Genomic DNA, 17,020 nt, shown 5'->3' with positions numbered 1-17,020 from the left:
TCATTTACACGTGTCTGGGAGAAGAGCCCACTGGCCAGAGAAAGGCTGGACCCTCGCTGCCTCCAACTGCTCGCTGGGGATCTCGGGTGAATGTTTCATCAGGTAGTGATGAAAGACCTGACTGATTCCTTCACGTGCCCATGACACAAGCAATCTCAACATTTAGCACAGGAGGAAAGCCAACCTGGGCTGTGTGTTACTGCCGGCTAGGAACAGAAGAATTAGAAACAAAACTCAGGCCAGGAGGAAACGCACTCTTCTCCACACCGCTGGCTGCCTAGCTGGAAAAGCAGACTACACGAGAAACGTGCTTCTCTACAATTTTGGCTAGCACTGATGCTGTGACAGAGACAGAGCCTGGTTACGCACCACCTCTTGGGCTGCCATCACAAGCAGGCCTGTGGGGTAGCTGTGGGCGCTGGGAAACGGGGGGAAGAAATGCTTTGGAAGGGCAGAATGTTTCCTGCACATGGGGGAAAAAATCCCGGCTTTCCCTCATCACCAGTGATCGCAAGCTCTTCCTAACGCATCCCGAAAAAGCGAGCTGGGGGCAGTAAGGAGGGAGACGGAGTTTTGAGAGACTTTACCCTCTGGACCTCTGCAGCAGCCCCAGCGGAAGAGCRGGGCAGAGGGAGTGCTGCCGCCCTCCGCTGCGGGAACACCTCTGCCCAGAGCTCGCCGCACAAAACAGCAGCTGCRGCAGCCGAGAGAGCCGTAAGGCCAGAGGGAAAATGCCCGCACAAAGTCCCTGCCACCTCCACGCTCACACTCGGCGCTTCTGCCTGCCGCCCGCGCCTGCGCCCCGCAGCGCTTCCTCACCACGCCGCTCTCTTTGCAGAGGCGCTCGGGCGTCCGCGGGGCATTCACAGCCCGTTGGCAGCGCGGATGGCGGTGCTGCAGTTCCTGCCGGCAGCAGCACTCCACCACGGAAAGTCCTTGGCATGGCCAAGCTGCCAGCAGCAGCAGGGCGGCAGGGAGTCACGCGGGGATTTCATGCCCTCCTCGTCTGCCCGCCGCACCATTTCCCCGGAAAAGCCCCCGTGGAGTTACTTATAAAACTGCAAGGACAGCAGACCTCATTCTTCCTTGTCCTTGAGTGTCTGACGTAGGTGTTGCTCTTGCTTTAGCCCAACGGTGCTGCTCCCAGCATATGCCAGGCCTTAGCATGAGCCGTAGGCTAGGCCCAAAGCCTGAGCAGGCATCAAGCGACCAGTCCCACTGCGGGAGCTGGGCTTGTTCAGCCTGGAGGAGAAAAGCCTTGGGGTCAGGGGAGCAGGGACTCATAACAACCTTTCGGTATCCATGAAGACATCATCAAGAAGACAGCGGAGCTCTTAGCAAAGGGGAGAGGGGGGCACATTTCCTAGTGCGAAAATCTGCTTGCAAACGCCAAGTAAAGGCGGTGAGTAACTCTTCCCAGCTGGAGAAACCAGCCTGTGCCTTACAACCTCGTAGCTTCCCTTCCTATAGGGGTTGTGAGTTCTGATAGGCAGAAGTCAGTTTCAAGTGCGGGCGAGGTGTAACGTCTGCATTCGTGGGTGCTGTTGGCGGATCTGAAAAAATCTGATTCTTCCTGCATTCGCTTTGTTTTCTTCATCTTTGCAAGTCATTGCTGTTAAAGGAGAAACGGTCTTTTTTAGGGACCTAGGGCCTAACTCTAAGGGCACTGAAACGAGCTGCTGGGGAACGTGTACCGAGTACCACCTTTGCTGAGGGTTACGTTGGCTTTGTCTTATTTGTTCCATGTGATTCAAAAACTCTCCTTCCCCAGCAAAATCAGCGAAGAGACTGGATTTTTTTATGTTCCACAAGTACAAGCTTAGAAAAATAAAACACAATTCCCTCTCAACTGATTTTTTGGGTTTTTTTTACTTTTTGTAATTGAAAGAATCTTTGGATGGGGTGAGAAAGGGAGAAGCATGAGTGTTTAAAAATGCAGCTGCAGGGACGCTTTTGGTCCTCCTGCTTCCTCCACAGGGGCTCCCCAGATACTAGTGGTCACTTGGGACCAATCTAGCTGGGGAGAACAGCACCATCCCCAGCTCAGCAGCTCCCAGGTGCAGGGTTGTGCGGGATATGAGGTCTCTGCTCTGGGTGCCGGATCCAGCCGAGGGCAGRGGTCCTGCCCCCACACCAGTCTGCAGGAACAGACTCAGCAAGCCCTGCTGGGGCTCTGCACCCCAGATCGTCCTTGGCACAAGCTGCAGAGCACTGTGTCCCGGGAGCCTGGATCAGCCTCTCCTGACCCAAACCAGCTTGCAGCTCTCATGTGCTGCAGCCTCGGATTTAGCACTCCAAAGCCTTGGCAGGACTCAGACCAAGACTCCAAGGAGTTCCTCAGGATGGGGCCAAGGCCCTATTATATGGTCCTGCAGCTCTCAGCACCAGCAAGCAGACTCCTGGAGTGAAGCGCCAGGCAGGACTAGCTGGCACAAGGGTGGATTCTGCTCAGATGATTCACTAGAGCAATGCCAGCAGCACAGAGGTGGGAAGATCCCCTGTGGAGCATCCATGGAGACCCCAGCCTGCAGGGATGCATTGCAGGCAGCACTGGGAGGCCATGCCAGGCTGGTCTGGTGTAGCCCCCTGCCCTCTCCCTGGAGGGGCTGCAAGGACCCCCTTGGCCCAGACCTCACCATCACCCTCACCTCCTTGCTTGGCCTACACTGAGAAGGCTACTGTACACAGACAAGAGAAACCTGTGCTCAGATCACAGCAAGCCTTGGTTTTGCCCAGCTTTGGCTCAAGCATAAAGCCTTTCACCAGCTCTCCCAGGGGCAAGGCCAGGAAAGCTGCTCGCCAGGCCCAGGGAACCCAGCAGTGGGGCACCTTAGCAGGGAGACAGCCCCAGCCCTTCGGGCCCTCCCATCTTCTCCAGTAACAACACAACAACCCAAAGCTTGTCTCACTTTTATTTACATAATTGCACGGCCCGTTTCCTCATGACACTGGAATGTGGCGGGTCAGAGACACTGATTTCCCACATCCACCAGAGCAGAGCATCTCCGCTGGGAAGGAGAAGGCTCAAAGAGTCGTTATCAGCTGTTGCAGGGGCACATGCAACAACTCCAATTATTGGCAACTATGATAAAGACAACGAAGCAGAGAGTGAAGCCACAGCCCTGCAGCAGCACAAGGCCAGGACCCATCTGCCCCAGCCAGGGACATCTGGCTTTCACAGTTGCATATTTGGATTGACATCAGGTTTCCCAAGGTTTCCCAGCTGAAACACTGGCTCCATTAACTCATTACTATGGGAACGCAGTGTGGGAATGCACATCCTCAGATACCTGCCAGAACTAGATGCGTCAGAAGACCAAGCTCCTAGGAGGCAGCCAGGGCTGGGAAGGTTTAACTAGACCCCAACATTTTTGTTGCAGTGGAAATATCCTGGCGTCATGAGTGTTGTTGGGGAAGGGCTGAATCAGGGGGGGACAAAGCACCAGGCGCAGAGCGGCAGTGCAGCGCTCACTGCCAGGAGAAGGGGTTTGGGGAGGGAGGCAGCACCCACKCGGGAGCTGTGGTGCCTGCAGGCAGGGCTGAGCCCCTCCAGCGGCACAGTCGGCACAGCCGGGGAGCAGAGGAGCCACCGCACGGCCCCAGGACACAGGCAAACCTTTGCAGACTGGGGAGCAGCAGGCTGGAACTGTTAGGAGCAGGAAGAGCTACTCTGCAAAAGCTGATCTGAAATGCGTGCTCGTAGGATGTTACTGCTGTGCAGTGACCACGACTGCAGCTGGACTGAAGAGGCTTCTCTCTACTGTAAGCCTCCAGGAGAAAGGGGGCCAAGTCATCCCAAATTACAGAGAAAAAGAAGGAAAGGAAAGAAAGGAAGGTGCCCACAGGCAAGTGGTAAAAGGGAAGAGACCAGACCTTTCCAGGAGCCTGGCAGAGAGAAGGGAGCAGCTATGGCAGAAAATGTTTGTCCCCGTGATCAAACACGTGGTCTGACCCTTGTGCTCAGAGCAGAGAGCAAACTGGACCAGCATCTGCAAGCCCAAGGCTGGGCAGACAGAGGTTGCTGCAAAATGTGCTGGGATGTCACCGAGTCACGCAAATAAGCCTGGGACATGAGAGAGAGGAGGAAAGTGGACACAGGCCCTGGGGTTGGAGCAATCCTCCTGGGGAGACAGGACACTGGCCACTGCTGCTCATGCCCACCTGGGGCTTCCAGTGTAGGGTCAGGCAGGAAAAAAAAATAAAAAAAATAAAAATCAGGGAATAGAGAACATCTAAGGAAAAGCATCCAGCTTTGCAGCTAGAGAGGTGCAGGAATAGCATATGGTGCTTTGAATTCAAGAAGCTACAGGTCTCAATCTAACAGGCCACCAGACTGATCCACCTGCATTCAAGCAAAGGGAGCAGAGGAAGATGGTGCACAGCCATCGCCCACCCCAAGGACAGGGGCACCGTTGGAGGCCGCCTTCTCCCTGCTATCTACCCTCACCAGCGCATGAGTCTGAGCCGAGGCTCGTGTCAAGCAGCAGCACATAACCCTGGAGCACTCAGCAGGGCAGCGCCAACGCAGGCGTCCTTACGGCCCGCTCTGCTAGTAGGGCTCTGGAGAGCGCAGCACCAAACGCGGGCATTGTCTGGCACGGCGGGGAAGCGGTGGAGAGGCAGGGACAAAAGCCAAAGTCAGGAAGAGGGAGAGACTCTACACTAGGTGCTAAAGACCTTTGGCAGATCAGCCCCGCCAAGACAGAGGGGTTTCTTAACTAGGTGGATGGAGGAGGAAGAGGAGCGCTGGCCCTGCAGGAGAAGGGACTCAGAGCCTGTTCTCCTCCAGGAACTAGTGGCCTTGGGGCATTTCTCTAGTGGACACAGATAACAGGCAGGCAGCGATTTCAGGGATGAACTAAACCATAGCAGCTCCTCTGGCTTTTGCCAWGGAATGTGCAAGTAAAACGCAGAGAGGCAGCCGAGGCTGCCTGCGTCCTGCTGAGTGACTGCAGAGTACGGCCTGCCCTAGTAAGGTACGTGTGTAACTGAGCAACGAGAGGTCCAGCCTCAAGACAGTGAAAGGATATCAGCAAACAGACACTCCAACTCTCACCTCTTGGGGTCAGAAAAGGTCCTTTCCAAGCGTTTTAACAGCAAAAGGCAATGGTGAGTTTAGCTAGTACAAGCCATCACTTCCCACCCACGGATCCTCCATCTACCTTTGCTAGGAGGACGTTCATACAAGAGCTGAGCGCATCCGCGTCCTGGGGATGAGCGGGATCTGGGAAGAAAGTGTTTTGTGAGATCACATCTGCACAGTAGAAGATTTTCTCATTCGAAACTTCTTTTGAAATTCTCAAAATTACAGTATTTTACAATACAAAATGTCTCCATTCAGTATTATGTCATTTTACTCCTTCTGGGATTATAATAATTATTAAAAACACACAGCTTCCTAGAAAGGACAGAAACACCACAAAAGAGACCAAAGAGCAACGGGAAAGGCTGCTGCAATATTATCAAAACCCATTTAGTGCAAAGGAGAAGGGGACTTTCAAGAACGGTCAATGAAAAGTGTTCTTTAAATGCTCACTTGGAGAAAAGGCATAGATTTAACCTCTGAATGAGATCAGGCTGCCAGCTTCTATACTGAAGCTTAGAACATCAACACAAAAGGACTGAAACACAATATGCATGGCCATTAAAAAATAATATTATATATAGATATACATATATAGAGGGAGAGATTTTCCACATACGGTATTTAGTTATAGGAAAGTGTCCCTGCAGACAGGCACATTCGCCATCTGGCTCTTTTGGGCCGTTTCACACGACAGACTTTTATCATCTGTCTGTTTGCTGTAGCATAAAGTACGTGCTAACTGCAAAGTCCCTTTGGGTGGGATGATTGTTTCCTAGTGCCTCCACAGCTATCAAGTTGCCGGCACACGCATGGAGACCTGAACCTCTTTTCTGTCGCCAGCCCCGAAGGGCTGCCCCTGCTCCGGCCGTAGGTGCAGCCTCGCGGCACGGCAGGCAGCGGCCRAGGGATGGCTCAGACGGTGGTTTCATCCGCGGTCTTCTTCATGAGCTTGGCGGAGAGCAGGGAGTGGGGCATGGGGTGAGGGCTCCGCGAGGCTGGGATCATCAAGCGGACTTTCTGGTTGGTCCTTCGCCACTCCGAGTACAGCTGGCAATGGTAGCGGAACGAAACCTGGTGGGCAACAACGCATCAGCCTGGTTACCGTAYTCCCGGTAGAAATGCCGGAGCCCATAGGGGGCTGGCGAGACACCAGCCACCCCATTCCCCCTGTTCATGCTTTCTAGTTATTCCACCACCACCCCAAGCAAAGGAGGCAGCATTAACCCCCAAACGGTTTGAGGTGCTCCGTGTCCCAAGCCGTTGATGAGAAATCCATCTCCTGGTGACACTGGACTGGGACAGCCAAAGGGGCTTCCTGGGCAGCACCAGGACAGAGAGCCAGAGTTTGCTCAGCTGGGTTTGGGAAACAAACCACAGAGACATGGCGAGGAGGAACCACAACTGGCTCCTTCACCCCAGACACAGGCTGAAGCAAGCACCAGGGCTGGACTAAACCAGGGGTTCTCAATGGCATCAGCCTAGAAGTGGCTGAATCCAACCAAACTCCTCCAGCCTCACAGATCCCAGTGGATCTTAYGCACCCTCTGCAGAAACCTTCTCTCCTTGGTCTGCAACAGCAGAACTTTGGTTGATCTTTTAGCATCACTTCTGAAAATGCTCTTGCTCGGGAGATGGCTATTTCTACAGAGTCCACCAGAGGGAGACAGGAGAGGATGCCAAGGCTGCACAGGACCTGCAACAGCCCGGCCCAGAGGCAGGAGCTGGCCGTGCAGTTTCAGAGCAGCCCTGCAAGAGGGAGCTTTGAGCTTGGCTTCCCCAGCCGGCTGGGCTCCTTGCTTTGTCCCGTTGCAATCCTTAACACCACTACGGATTTTCTCCCAGCTCCTGCTGCTTCCTTAGCTTTGATATTACGCGTCTCTAGAAATTTTTGAGGAATAAAAGGAACAAAAAGAGCATATATTTTCCTTGCATTTTTTTTCCCTCAAAATTGTGAGGAAGAAAGTTAAATACTTAATCCAGTCAGTCACTCATCAAAGCCAAAGATTCTTGTTGTGTAAAAGTAAAGGAAACGTGTCATTTAGCTGGTATACCTGACAAAGAGAAAGTCAGTACTCCTAATACTTTTGGATAGTACTCACATCTGCTAGCAGAGATGGAGCTGGGCGGCACATGGGGTAATTTAGCCTATTCATGTGTACGCGCCCATCTTTTTCTAATATAGAGATACAACTGTGGAAATAATGTTATTTACTTATAAAGGAGAAGCAGATGCATCTTGTAGCGTTGCTGCAGCATTCAGAGACAGCAAGGAACGGAGAACTAATAACGCGAAACTCGAGGAAAGCTCCTGCTCTATGGGAAGGAGCAGCAGCCCTGACCACAGCACCTCCCGCAAACCTCCCGCTGGGGTTCTCGCCACGGCACATCACCACGAACCTGCGCAGCAGCCCTCCGCGCTGCCCAGCCCGCAGCGGCACAGAGGTATCGCAATAAGTCTGAATAACGGGGCTCCAGACCCGTCCCAGGACGGAGAGGACGGAAGCATTTCCTCTGAAGGTTTCCAATTTTAGCTCGGCTTTCTACAGAAACGAAGCTTATGCAACCGTGCGTCAGAGCGAGCACACGCAGCGCCGGGGTTCTCCCTTGACAGCTCCCCAGTGCAACGCAGTCGCTGCCCGTTTTGATGGCAGCAGAGATCACACGCGCTCGGTGCATCGGCTGCTACCCACACGCCTCCCCCACCGAAGGGGAGGCTGCAGCACCAGCTCGCCCTTCGCCAGAGCCCATGGGGGAGAGTTGCAAGGAACATCCAAACCCCAGGAAAAGCTCAGTTTCTCCGAGATCAGAGCACGAGGTGGCAGGGAACCGGGCTGTGGCTGGGCTGCCCACAGCATGGCCAGCTTTTCCGGGCCCCACTCTTTCTCCTCTGGCCACTGTGCCTCTTCCCTTCCCAAGATGGTGCTTCCCAGCAAGCAGCCAGAAAAGGGCACCAAGAGGGTGTGAGCACATGCAGGGCTTAGAAGAAGGAGAGTCGAAATGAAAATCCAAACCCATGCAACAGAGCATGAAAGAACTGGGTGGGATCAGGAGAAAGTCCCCGGCCTGGGAGCCTCCGGAGAGAACAGGAGCAGCTCGGCTGGGGGAGCCTGGAGGGGCTCYGGGAGCAGCGGGGCAGGGAGCTGCTCCCCAGCCCAGCCGCTCCTCTGGGCTCTCGGCTGGGAGAGCTCCCGGACTACGCAACAAATTCTGCTTTCCTGCTCTTATGGCCCTGCTCCAGGCTGCAGGCTCCTGGCTGCCTAACTCGGCATGTCCGAAGGGACGCAAAGCCCGGTGTCTGCGGGAAGCCCTTTCCCAGCACAGATCAGTTAAACATCCAGACAGAATCAAGTGCCGATTTCCGCTAACTGTGAAAGAAGAAACTGCGTTTCTTCTCTTACTTTAAAATAGGAACAGGCACAGCAGCTGGATTGCTGCCTGCCCCCAGCACCAGGGCTTTCCACCTGGTCTCAGCCACGCTCGGGCCTGTCTGCGCCTGGATACATTACAGCCCGGGGAACACGGCTCCCGTGTCAATCTGGAAAGCAGATGATCRGGAAGTGGTTTCTCATTCTCAGGCATAGCCAGCAGCTCATTTTCAAGCAACAGCTTTAGCAGCTCCCGTTTAAAGATAATTAAATGGGCATTCAAGGAAAAGAGCCAGAGCTTTGCTCAGGAGGGKAGTCAGAGAAATGGCTGGCTGCACCGAAGCGGCGTGAGCCAGTACTCCGACCTCCCTTTTTAAYAGAGCAAGGCCCTGGGCAGCGGAGAGCGACGCTCTCTTTGCACACTCACCAGTGTCCAAAGGACGTAGATTGTAAAAAGTGCTATAGTTAGTGCTATGAGTCCAATGGCCTCCAGCCGGCTGTTGAACTGCAAATGATCCTGGGCTCCCCGAAGACACAGCCAGCCTGAGATCGCCGCCAGCGGAGTAATGAACAGGAAACACACCATGTCACAGAACAGGGTCCTCTTCTCATTGCGGGGACCAGGATCCTTCAGCCACTGCAGGAAGGAAAGGAGAAAGGGCATTAGTCAGCGCTGTGCCGGCAAAGCAGGACAAAGCTCTCACGTGCTCTCTGCAGTCCGTAACGTGCCTGGTGGATACACTTAACTTGCATAAACCTTCATTAAAATAGGGCTAGAAAAGCTCCAAGTGTATTTTTAACACCAAACAGGGGAAAGGGAAAAGACAACTGAAGAATGTGTGTAGGGGAAGGCACCAGTAAATACAGGAGCAGCCTGGGCTCTTCCCTAGAGGAGCAAAGCCCAGCACGAGCTAGCAGACAGAGGGGGTTTAGTTTAGTGAAGTTTGGTCTAGTAAAGCTCTGACAGGTCTTGGACTGAGCTTCAACAGAAACATATCCGTGTCTCTACAGCTAGTGTATGGACTTCAGGAAACAGGGGGCTTCAGGGTCCATGGCCAGGCCAAGCCACCAGGCCAGCTGCCCCAAATCCAGCATTCTGRTTCCTTCTGGAAAACCCCGGCATTTTAGGCTTTCACTCCTTATTTAAGTCAAAATCGAATCTGAAAGACCCGGATTCTCCTGTGAGACTGTGCAAGGAGACAGTTGTGCAGATGGAGCGCTCTCAAGGGCACTGCACTGTCCTCAGGGACCATGGGAGCTGATGCAGCGCTGCTCCCCAGGGAGCCCAGCACCCACTCGATRCCACCAGTGGGAAATGCAAACACCCACATACTCAGTATTTTCACTGAGTTGATGACAGGGAGGAAAAAAAAAGCATATCACTTTAGCAACTAAGAAATGAAGACTGCAGGAAAAAAATATATCAAGAAAAGCAAAAAGAAGGTGAATAACTAACAACAGGCTTTGCACCTGAGCAGGCAAAGCGGGACGGCAGCCAGGGGGGCTGTGGAGTGTAGCCCTGACAGAGAAAGGTAACACAAACCCACTTGCTTTTACAGAACAACCCGTGCCCAAATCTGCATCTTCAGATGCAAAAGATCCCAACTCCCAGGGAAAGGCTTCAACCATTTCTAAAGAAAAAGCAGCATGACTGTCAGGCCAGGAGGGACACAGAGCTCGCCTTGCTGGCGAGAAGATCCCCTGTTGCTTTCTCCCAGATCTCAGTGGACTACAGGTGACCACGAAGGGACAAGCCATGATCACGGACACAGCTGTTGAAACCGCCACCTTTATGTCTGCAAAACCCCGAGGACCTTTCCACTGCTGGTGGCCATCCACAGGCCACAACGTTACAGGCCCTCAGGGCAGAAGAGACCTGCCAGCAACAGGACAGAACTGATTCTGGTGTGTGTCCCCTCATTTTCAGGCTTGCTTGCTTTCCTCCCGTGCACTAAGTGATCCATCACGGTGGAGGTTACTGCACTTTTGCTCTGCGTTACCAGGAAGCTTTGCAAGTGCTTCTTCCTTGCAGCGCTCACAAATTAGCAGGTTGCAGAACAAATGCGGCTCTGTTGCAACAGGTTTCCCCTCCCCTCGACAGACAACAACCTCTAAACATCCGCTTCTTTTAGGACTCCTTATCCGCTTCCAACGTTGGTTCGTTTTTAACTTTAGGCACTTAACTTTGACAACAGCAATTGTTCTGCTTTTCCTGGGATTATGCTATTTTCAACCTTTCCTTTCTTTCTGTAGGAAAGCAAGCAGCTCTAGTTCCTACCAGTTCCACAGAGTCGCTACAGTGCATTTTTCCTGGGAATTTTATATGCTGGGCTGCTGGATCCTTCCCTGTTTCATGCACCAGGGCTTCTGGGCTTGTTTAGGATCTTTTACTCAAAAAAAAGAGAGAACATATCCAAGAGGCACAGTCCCAGCAGGGAAGGGAACGATCGCAGGAGAACCCGGGCCAGGTGGGCATGTCCACCAGGGCACAGAGCTGCACTGAGGACCCCTTCCCAATAGGACCACTGGGGACAACACAACCACACAGCCTAATCTACAGAGCTGTTCCAGCCTGGGGCACCCAGAGGTCTCAAGGGTGCCACTTCCAGTGAGGGCTTCTTTCGCAACGGGCTCCTTAGCCACACGCTGCTGCAGATGCTGCACAGGCCACAGATACGTTCCCTAGAGAACAGGTCGGGCATCACACTGACGGCAGGGAAACACATCTGGAACGAGCACAGCACCAGTGCACTGCCCATGCCTTCTTCCAAACCCTCCGTGAACATCAGTGCTACAAGGCGTCCTCAGCTGTGAGCCACCCCACAGGGTGACCAGTCCCACCACTGGGGCTGCAGCTCTGATTTCAGCCACGGCATTTGCTGCACTGGATCCCTCTCTTCCATGTCCTAAGATACCTAAACGCATGGGCCGCAAGACCCCTTACCTGATCTCCCCTGCTCCGAGTCTGGGAGACAATTTGGGGTTGCCTGCTTTCAAACAGGCAGCGTTAAAAGGGACCAATTGGCAACTCTGAACACGGAGTCCCTTCCCTACATGAGAAATCACGGTGTAAGAAGAAAGCGATACAGAAGTGCTGGTGGCAGATATGCAAGTAGCGAATGGGACAGAACCAGCCAAAGCAGCACCAGCAACCCGAGCGCGTGGCTGGCCAGAAAGACAAGCAGAAGAAGTTGGCCTGGAGGAGGAGCCTGGAAGGATGTATGCAATTCTGTGCAGGTTTAACGAAGGGGAGAGTCTAGCATCAGGGACGTACAGCGAGACACAGCAGAGGGGTGAAGACAGGCTGCGAAGCACAGACAAATAACTCGTGTGAGCTGGGAAAGAGAAGAYTCTGAATGTGGGCAAGGACCAGCACCGTGGCTGCGGCATCAGATCCGCGACAGCAGCGTGCTCTCCAGACACCTGCGGTGGGATGCTGAGCTGGACAAGGCCAGAGGAGAGGACACTGCAACAACAGATAAGAGTCAGGCCAGGAATTTCAGCTGGGAGGACTGGCAGGCGAGGCTGTATTTTAGAAACACGACCTGACACATTCAAGACCCAGACGGAGCATGAACGAGTGAAGCTAGAGAGCAAGCTGCGAGCTGAAGAGCACAGAGATCTGGGGCCCGAGTAGCRTTCCCACAATAAAAAACAGCCAGTAAAAAGCATTTTTAAAGCCATTCTGAGCCTGACTTGATGGTCAGGCAGCCACACGGAAATTTCAGAGTGGCCACAACCACGGTTTGGACAAGAGGAGCCGGGAGCGGGGCGGCAGACCTGCAAGTCACCCTCTGCGTGGCTTTGCGGATGAGATTAGAGGGCGATGAGCTGCGCAGGGAAGATAAGGACCACACAGACAGGCCTGAGCAACCCCRAGAGGAAGCGAGGGTGGACAGCAGCTCATCTGCACAACTAAAGCTGCTCATACAAACAGCGTGTTGGCAGCCCTCTCGTTCACCCCCCGTCCCAGCACGTGCCCGGCTTTTTCCCTATTCCAAACAGCAAAGGGCTTCCACCAGCCTGCCCTGGCTATACAGCACTCGGGTGGATGCTAAACTACCTCGACCTGGACCAATAACCCTCTAGCAGCAATCCCAGAGCATCCCATCCCATCAAACAAGGGCAGTTTAGGTCACTTTTGACCCTTGTATAATAAGAATCTTGGGGACTGAGGGCAGCTAGATATTTTACTGCATCTTATTCTATTTACATACCTTGTGACCTTTGAAACTCCCCCTTCCTCCCCAAGACAGGAGCCAAGCATGTAAAGGCAGGAAGCAAATTAATTTCCTTTTGAAGTAGTTGATTTATTTTGCCAATATGCACTGACACAGTGAAAAGAGAACACAATAAGCCACCCTAAGGGCACAGGGGTTTTGGCGCAGCGGCAGCTTAATGCACAGGGGACTTAAAATAAACCTTGCAAACAATCCAAAAGCGGTCAGTCAGATTAAACAATTTTTGCAGGGAAAACTGTCAAGTAAACATGGGAAAGCAACAAAAGCACAACTTGGTCGTCTTCCAGGCCGAGTCCAAAGACAATTGCTCCCATGCTGCAATCAAGCGCGAGTCCAAAGGGAGAGAGGCAGGGCTGGCTGCTCTCTGCCCCGCTTTGGCTACGAGCTGCCTCCCAGACCACCCCGCTGGGAACAACCTCTCTCTGCTTGTGCAACAAGAAGTTGTTCCGGGTACAGATTATTTCTTTGTCCTCCAGCACAATCCTGGGGCTTTTCCAGATGCTCGTTCTTGCTTGGATCAGCAGGGTTGTGGAAGGGAGCTGATTCTCTGACCCACGGCAGGGCACCCTCCTACACCACCGCTGTGAAATGCCTGCGCCGCTGGCCACAGCAACCACGCGCCACCTCGAGCGGCTCCCTCGGGCGGGCTCACGGCAGCCCGTGATGGGTGCTGCACCCCCCAGGCACCCGCGGTACAGCATCTGGGGAGGATGCTAGGCGCCAGCGCCAGGCGGGGAGCAGCCCCACGCCTTGCTGCCATATTCTTGAGGTTACGGAGAAAACTTTCAAGCGGTTTGCTTTCCTCTCCAGGCCACCAGTCCTTCAAAGCTACTTTCTGTATTGCAGTTTATCAGGGGCCTCATCCGGGCATCCTTTGCACCGCATGTAAAGCAGACCTCAAAGGGGGGAAGCACTGAAGGGAGGCGAGCTCTGATGTTTGGGGGAAGGACGAAGGAAAGATGAGTTTCTGATCTTTGGGCACTCCGGTGCCCAAGGATCTAGGATGCAAGAGTCTAACACAGGCTTGCACTGAAAGAGAAGAGAGATCGGAGTGACAAGCTGAGGAAGGGGACAGCAGAGCACAGGGGAGATGGAGAAGAGAATGGGACAGCGAGTTAAGCAGAAGAGTTCAAGGAAAGCCGAGCAAAAACGTCTGTGAGGAAGATAAGTGCTGGAGGAAGGGCGGGGAGAGCTTACGTCACACCTCTCACTTCTCTGAACTGGAGGGGGGGCAGAGGCCACTCCCGCACCGGGTGCTGCGTCCGGAGGCAAAATTTCTTCTCCTAATAACAGAAGCTGGACTAAGAAAGATATCACTACTGCTCCCTGCAAACCTCGCTTCACTGGTACTGGAGACATCCCAGCAGCACCTCCACCAGCTAGAGGAGAGTAGCAAGGAGTGGAAAGATCGCATGCAGCAGACCTGCTGGAAGGGTCCTGTACTCCCGCGTGATCCAAACTGCCATGCAAACGTGCCTGGGAGTTTCAAACACATTTTGTTGCAGACCACACTTGCATTCGGAAGTTGTATTTTCCTTACCAGACCAAAAAAAAAAAAAAAAAATCCACTGACCTGCATAAAATACCCCCAGCTTAAGTGAACCAAGAGCATTAGCAGCCAGTGAAAAAATAAGCATCTTCAATCAAAAATGCATAATAGAGCGCAAAGAAAAACAGTAGGAGCAAAAAACACGGCAGTCTCCAGTACRGCATAACACACTCGGAAGCAATTGCTTTGCAGAAGCGTAAGGACACACAAATATCGCTAACGCTGCCATTTTGAAATAAAACACATTAACAAGCATATTGCAAGGAGAACCAGCACTGAAGACACGAAAGCAGAGTTTTCTTGGGGCTCCATCCCGAGACCAGCTTGCAGGGACAGGAATTTGGGAACAAAGAGCATCGCTAAACTGCTCCAGCGGTGACAACGCAAACCAGAGAAACAGTTTGTGGAATTAGTGAGTTGTCTCCAATGAATTTTGCTTTAGCAAAGGTATTAAACGCTTACAGAGGCATTACGAACAAGTCACGCCTAACGCACATTAGCCTTTGCCACCAGGGTACATTGGCTTTAGACATCCTGGYGATTTTAGCAAAGCTGGAGTCCCCCACCCTCATCGCCAGCAATGCAGGTCCCCTGTCAGAGCCCAGCCCTGCAGCTCCCGGGATGTAAATGAAGGGCGGCCAAAAACACATCCTTCCTCTTTAACGTGGACTGACACGTTGCTGGGATTAAACAGCTGCCGCTCCGACGCCTGCACAATCCGGCAGCCCTGGACACTTCCGCACAGAGACCTCAACTGCTGGGCAGAGGCCCGCAGCACCCGCGACACGGATTTCCCAACACCAGCCCCCGGTCTGAGTAAGCAGCGCTTCTCCGGTGGGGATGCAGGGCCAAAGGCCACAGGAAATCGGATCTGACTTGCAGCACGGGCGGACAACGGCGGTTGCTGTGGGACAGCTCGTGACGGGACAGAACGGCCTGCAGCAGGAGTCCTGGGGGGCTGGAGGTGGTGTTTCTCTTAAGCCYGTTTAGAAAGACTCAGAGAGGAGAAAGCTACCAATAGGGAAAGGTTGAAAGGCTTTAAAATCGGTTAACAAATGGAAAAGACAAACGGGAAAGGGTCAGTGCCACAGCCAGGATGCCAGCAAAATACGCAGAACAACRCGGCCACGGGAAGGAAATACTTTCTCCGATAATCTGAGGAAACAAGGAGGGTAAATGGGCCAGAGGGAGCTCGGGAACAAGAAACACAGACTGACCAGTTCTCCCACTTCCCTGGCCAGGGAGAAGGACGGGAACCGGGCAGAGGGGGCGGCACTTGCTCGTGCCAGTGGAAACAGAGCCACAGCATCACCTCTGGTAACGCTCTCTAGAAATACCTGATCCAGTAGTGAATGTCTTCATCCATGCAGTTCTCCCTGAAACCCTAGGGGACAAAGCAGCTTTGGCGGGGACAGCACTTTGCAAGAGAAAACAGGTTCATGACGGATTGAGCCACAGACCAAAGAAAGGAGTTCAGCTGGAAAGAAGGGGACTAAGAGTCAGGATACATTTTGCTTCATTTTATACTCTAACAACTGGTTGTCTAAATCATTTCCACTTTCTTTGACTCTTCCTAGAGTCAGAAAAAGGCAGGCACCTCCCAACGAGTTGTCCCTTCCTAACCTAGATTTCTAAGGAGACAGGGACGAATTGGTCAGAAGAGGTATTTACTTCACCCCATAGATTGCAGGACTCCAGAGCACAAGGTTTGCTCAGGCAAATTAAAGGTGTCTAAAGTTAGGGCAAATAAACCCAACCATGCCTGGAGAACTGCGTGGCCATCCACGGCCCAGGAGAAAGAGCTGTCTAGACTGACGCAATGTCTCGTTTCCAAAGGCCTGTGGCCCTTCTGCTAAACCACTCTGGACAACAGAAATACAGATGTTTTCTGAAGATCAATCCTACACAGTAACTAAGCATTTTGTGTGCCTGAGGTTATTTGAATGAAGCAGAACGAAGCACCTGCTCCAGAAGAGCTGTATGCACTTTGACTTAGGGTTTGAATGTTCTCATCTAAACATCTACTGCTGAAGTCTTCCAAACAATACAGTGATGCATTTTGCTCTTTTTGACTTTGTCAATGATGCTGGCTAAAGTCTAAAGCATTCAGACCACTTCCATGTAAACATACAAATGCATAGTAAACTAACATTAATGTAGCAAAGTTAATTACCAGGAACCGGTCCTTCTCCAAGGCTTGGCCATCTCGTTCTCTGCTGCGGACAAATTCCTCGCTTGAGAGCCCCAAACCACAAGCCTCTTGGGGGTGGAGGCCATTTCAAAGGGCCAAACAGAAGCTGCTCAGTCCTTTCACAGCACAGACACCTTGCACACCCAGCCAACAGCTACAGACCCTCCCTGCCCCTGGGACTTCAGCTCAACTCTCCATCCTCACCTGCAGCAATTAAAACATGCCCCCAAAAAAGCGCTTGGCCCAAACTCACACCCTAATGGTTAACAAAAGCCTTTTGTGCTTTTTCAGCTTTCAAACAGTTTCCTAGTTAAAAAATAACTAAACGAGGTTGCACTGCCAGAGATATCCTCCCCACACCCATGGGCCAGCCCGCGGCTGCCAGAGCCAACTCAGAGCTCGAATGAGTCCCCCACTCCAGGTTCAGAGATCAGGCGCACTGGCAGCAAACACTTGCTATTTTTAAATTGAACAGACCACGACATAAATAAATGGCTGCTTAAAGAAAATAATATCCAATTCTATTAAAAAAAACAACTTTAACCAATGCTGAACAAGGTTGCTGCATTCCATCCCAAAAGGGGGCTG

General features: G+C 52.7%; 1 protein-coding gene across 3 annotated transcripts in view; it reads right to left on the bottom strand.

The window, feature by feature from the left end:
- Positions 1–2,898: 2,898 nt before the first annotated feature.
- Positions 2,899–17,020, bottom strand: part of MARCH2 (membrane associated ring-CH-type finger 2) — a 38,290-nt gene continuing 24,168 nt past the window's right edge. For 2 of the 3 annotated variants that reach the window (XM_026068914.1, XM_026068913.1), the window contains exons 4-5: positions 8,879–9,088; positions 5,256–6,157 (exon numbers count right to left, since the gene is read on the bottom strand). In XM_026068914.1, the coding sequence (XP_025924699.1) occupies positions 5,999–6,157; positions 8,879–9,088 (369 nt within the window). In that variant the 3' untranslated portion in view covers positions 5,256–5,998. Of the gene's footprint in view, positions 6,158–8,878; positions 9,089–17,020 lie in introns of all 3 variants that reach the window. The other variant, XM_026068912.1, reaches the window with a different exon arrangement.

This window comes from Apteryx rowi, unplaced genomic scaffold (assembly GCF_003343035.1).
Source record: "Apteryx rowi isolate R43461 unplaced genomic scaffold, aptRow1 scaffold_283, whole genome shotgun sequence".
In the NCBI taxonomy this organism is placed as follows: domain Eukaryota; kingdom Metazoa; phylum Chordata; class Aves; order Apterygiformes; family Apterygidae; genus Apteryx; species Apteryx rowi.
Note: the sequence above shows the minus strand (reverse complement) of the source record. Positions and strands in the feature narration are given on the sequence as shown.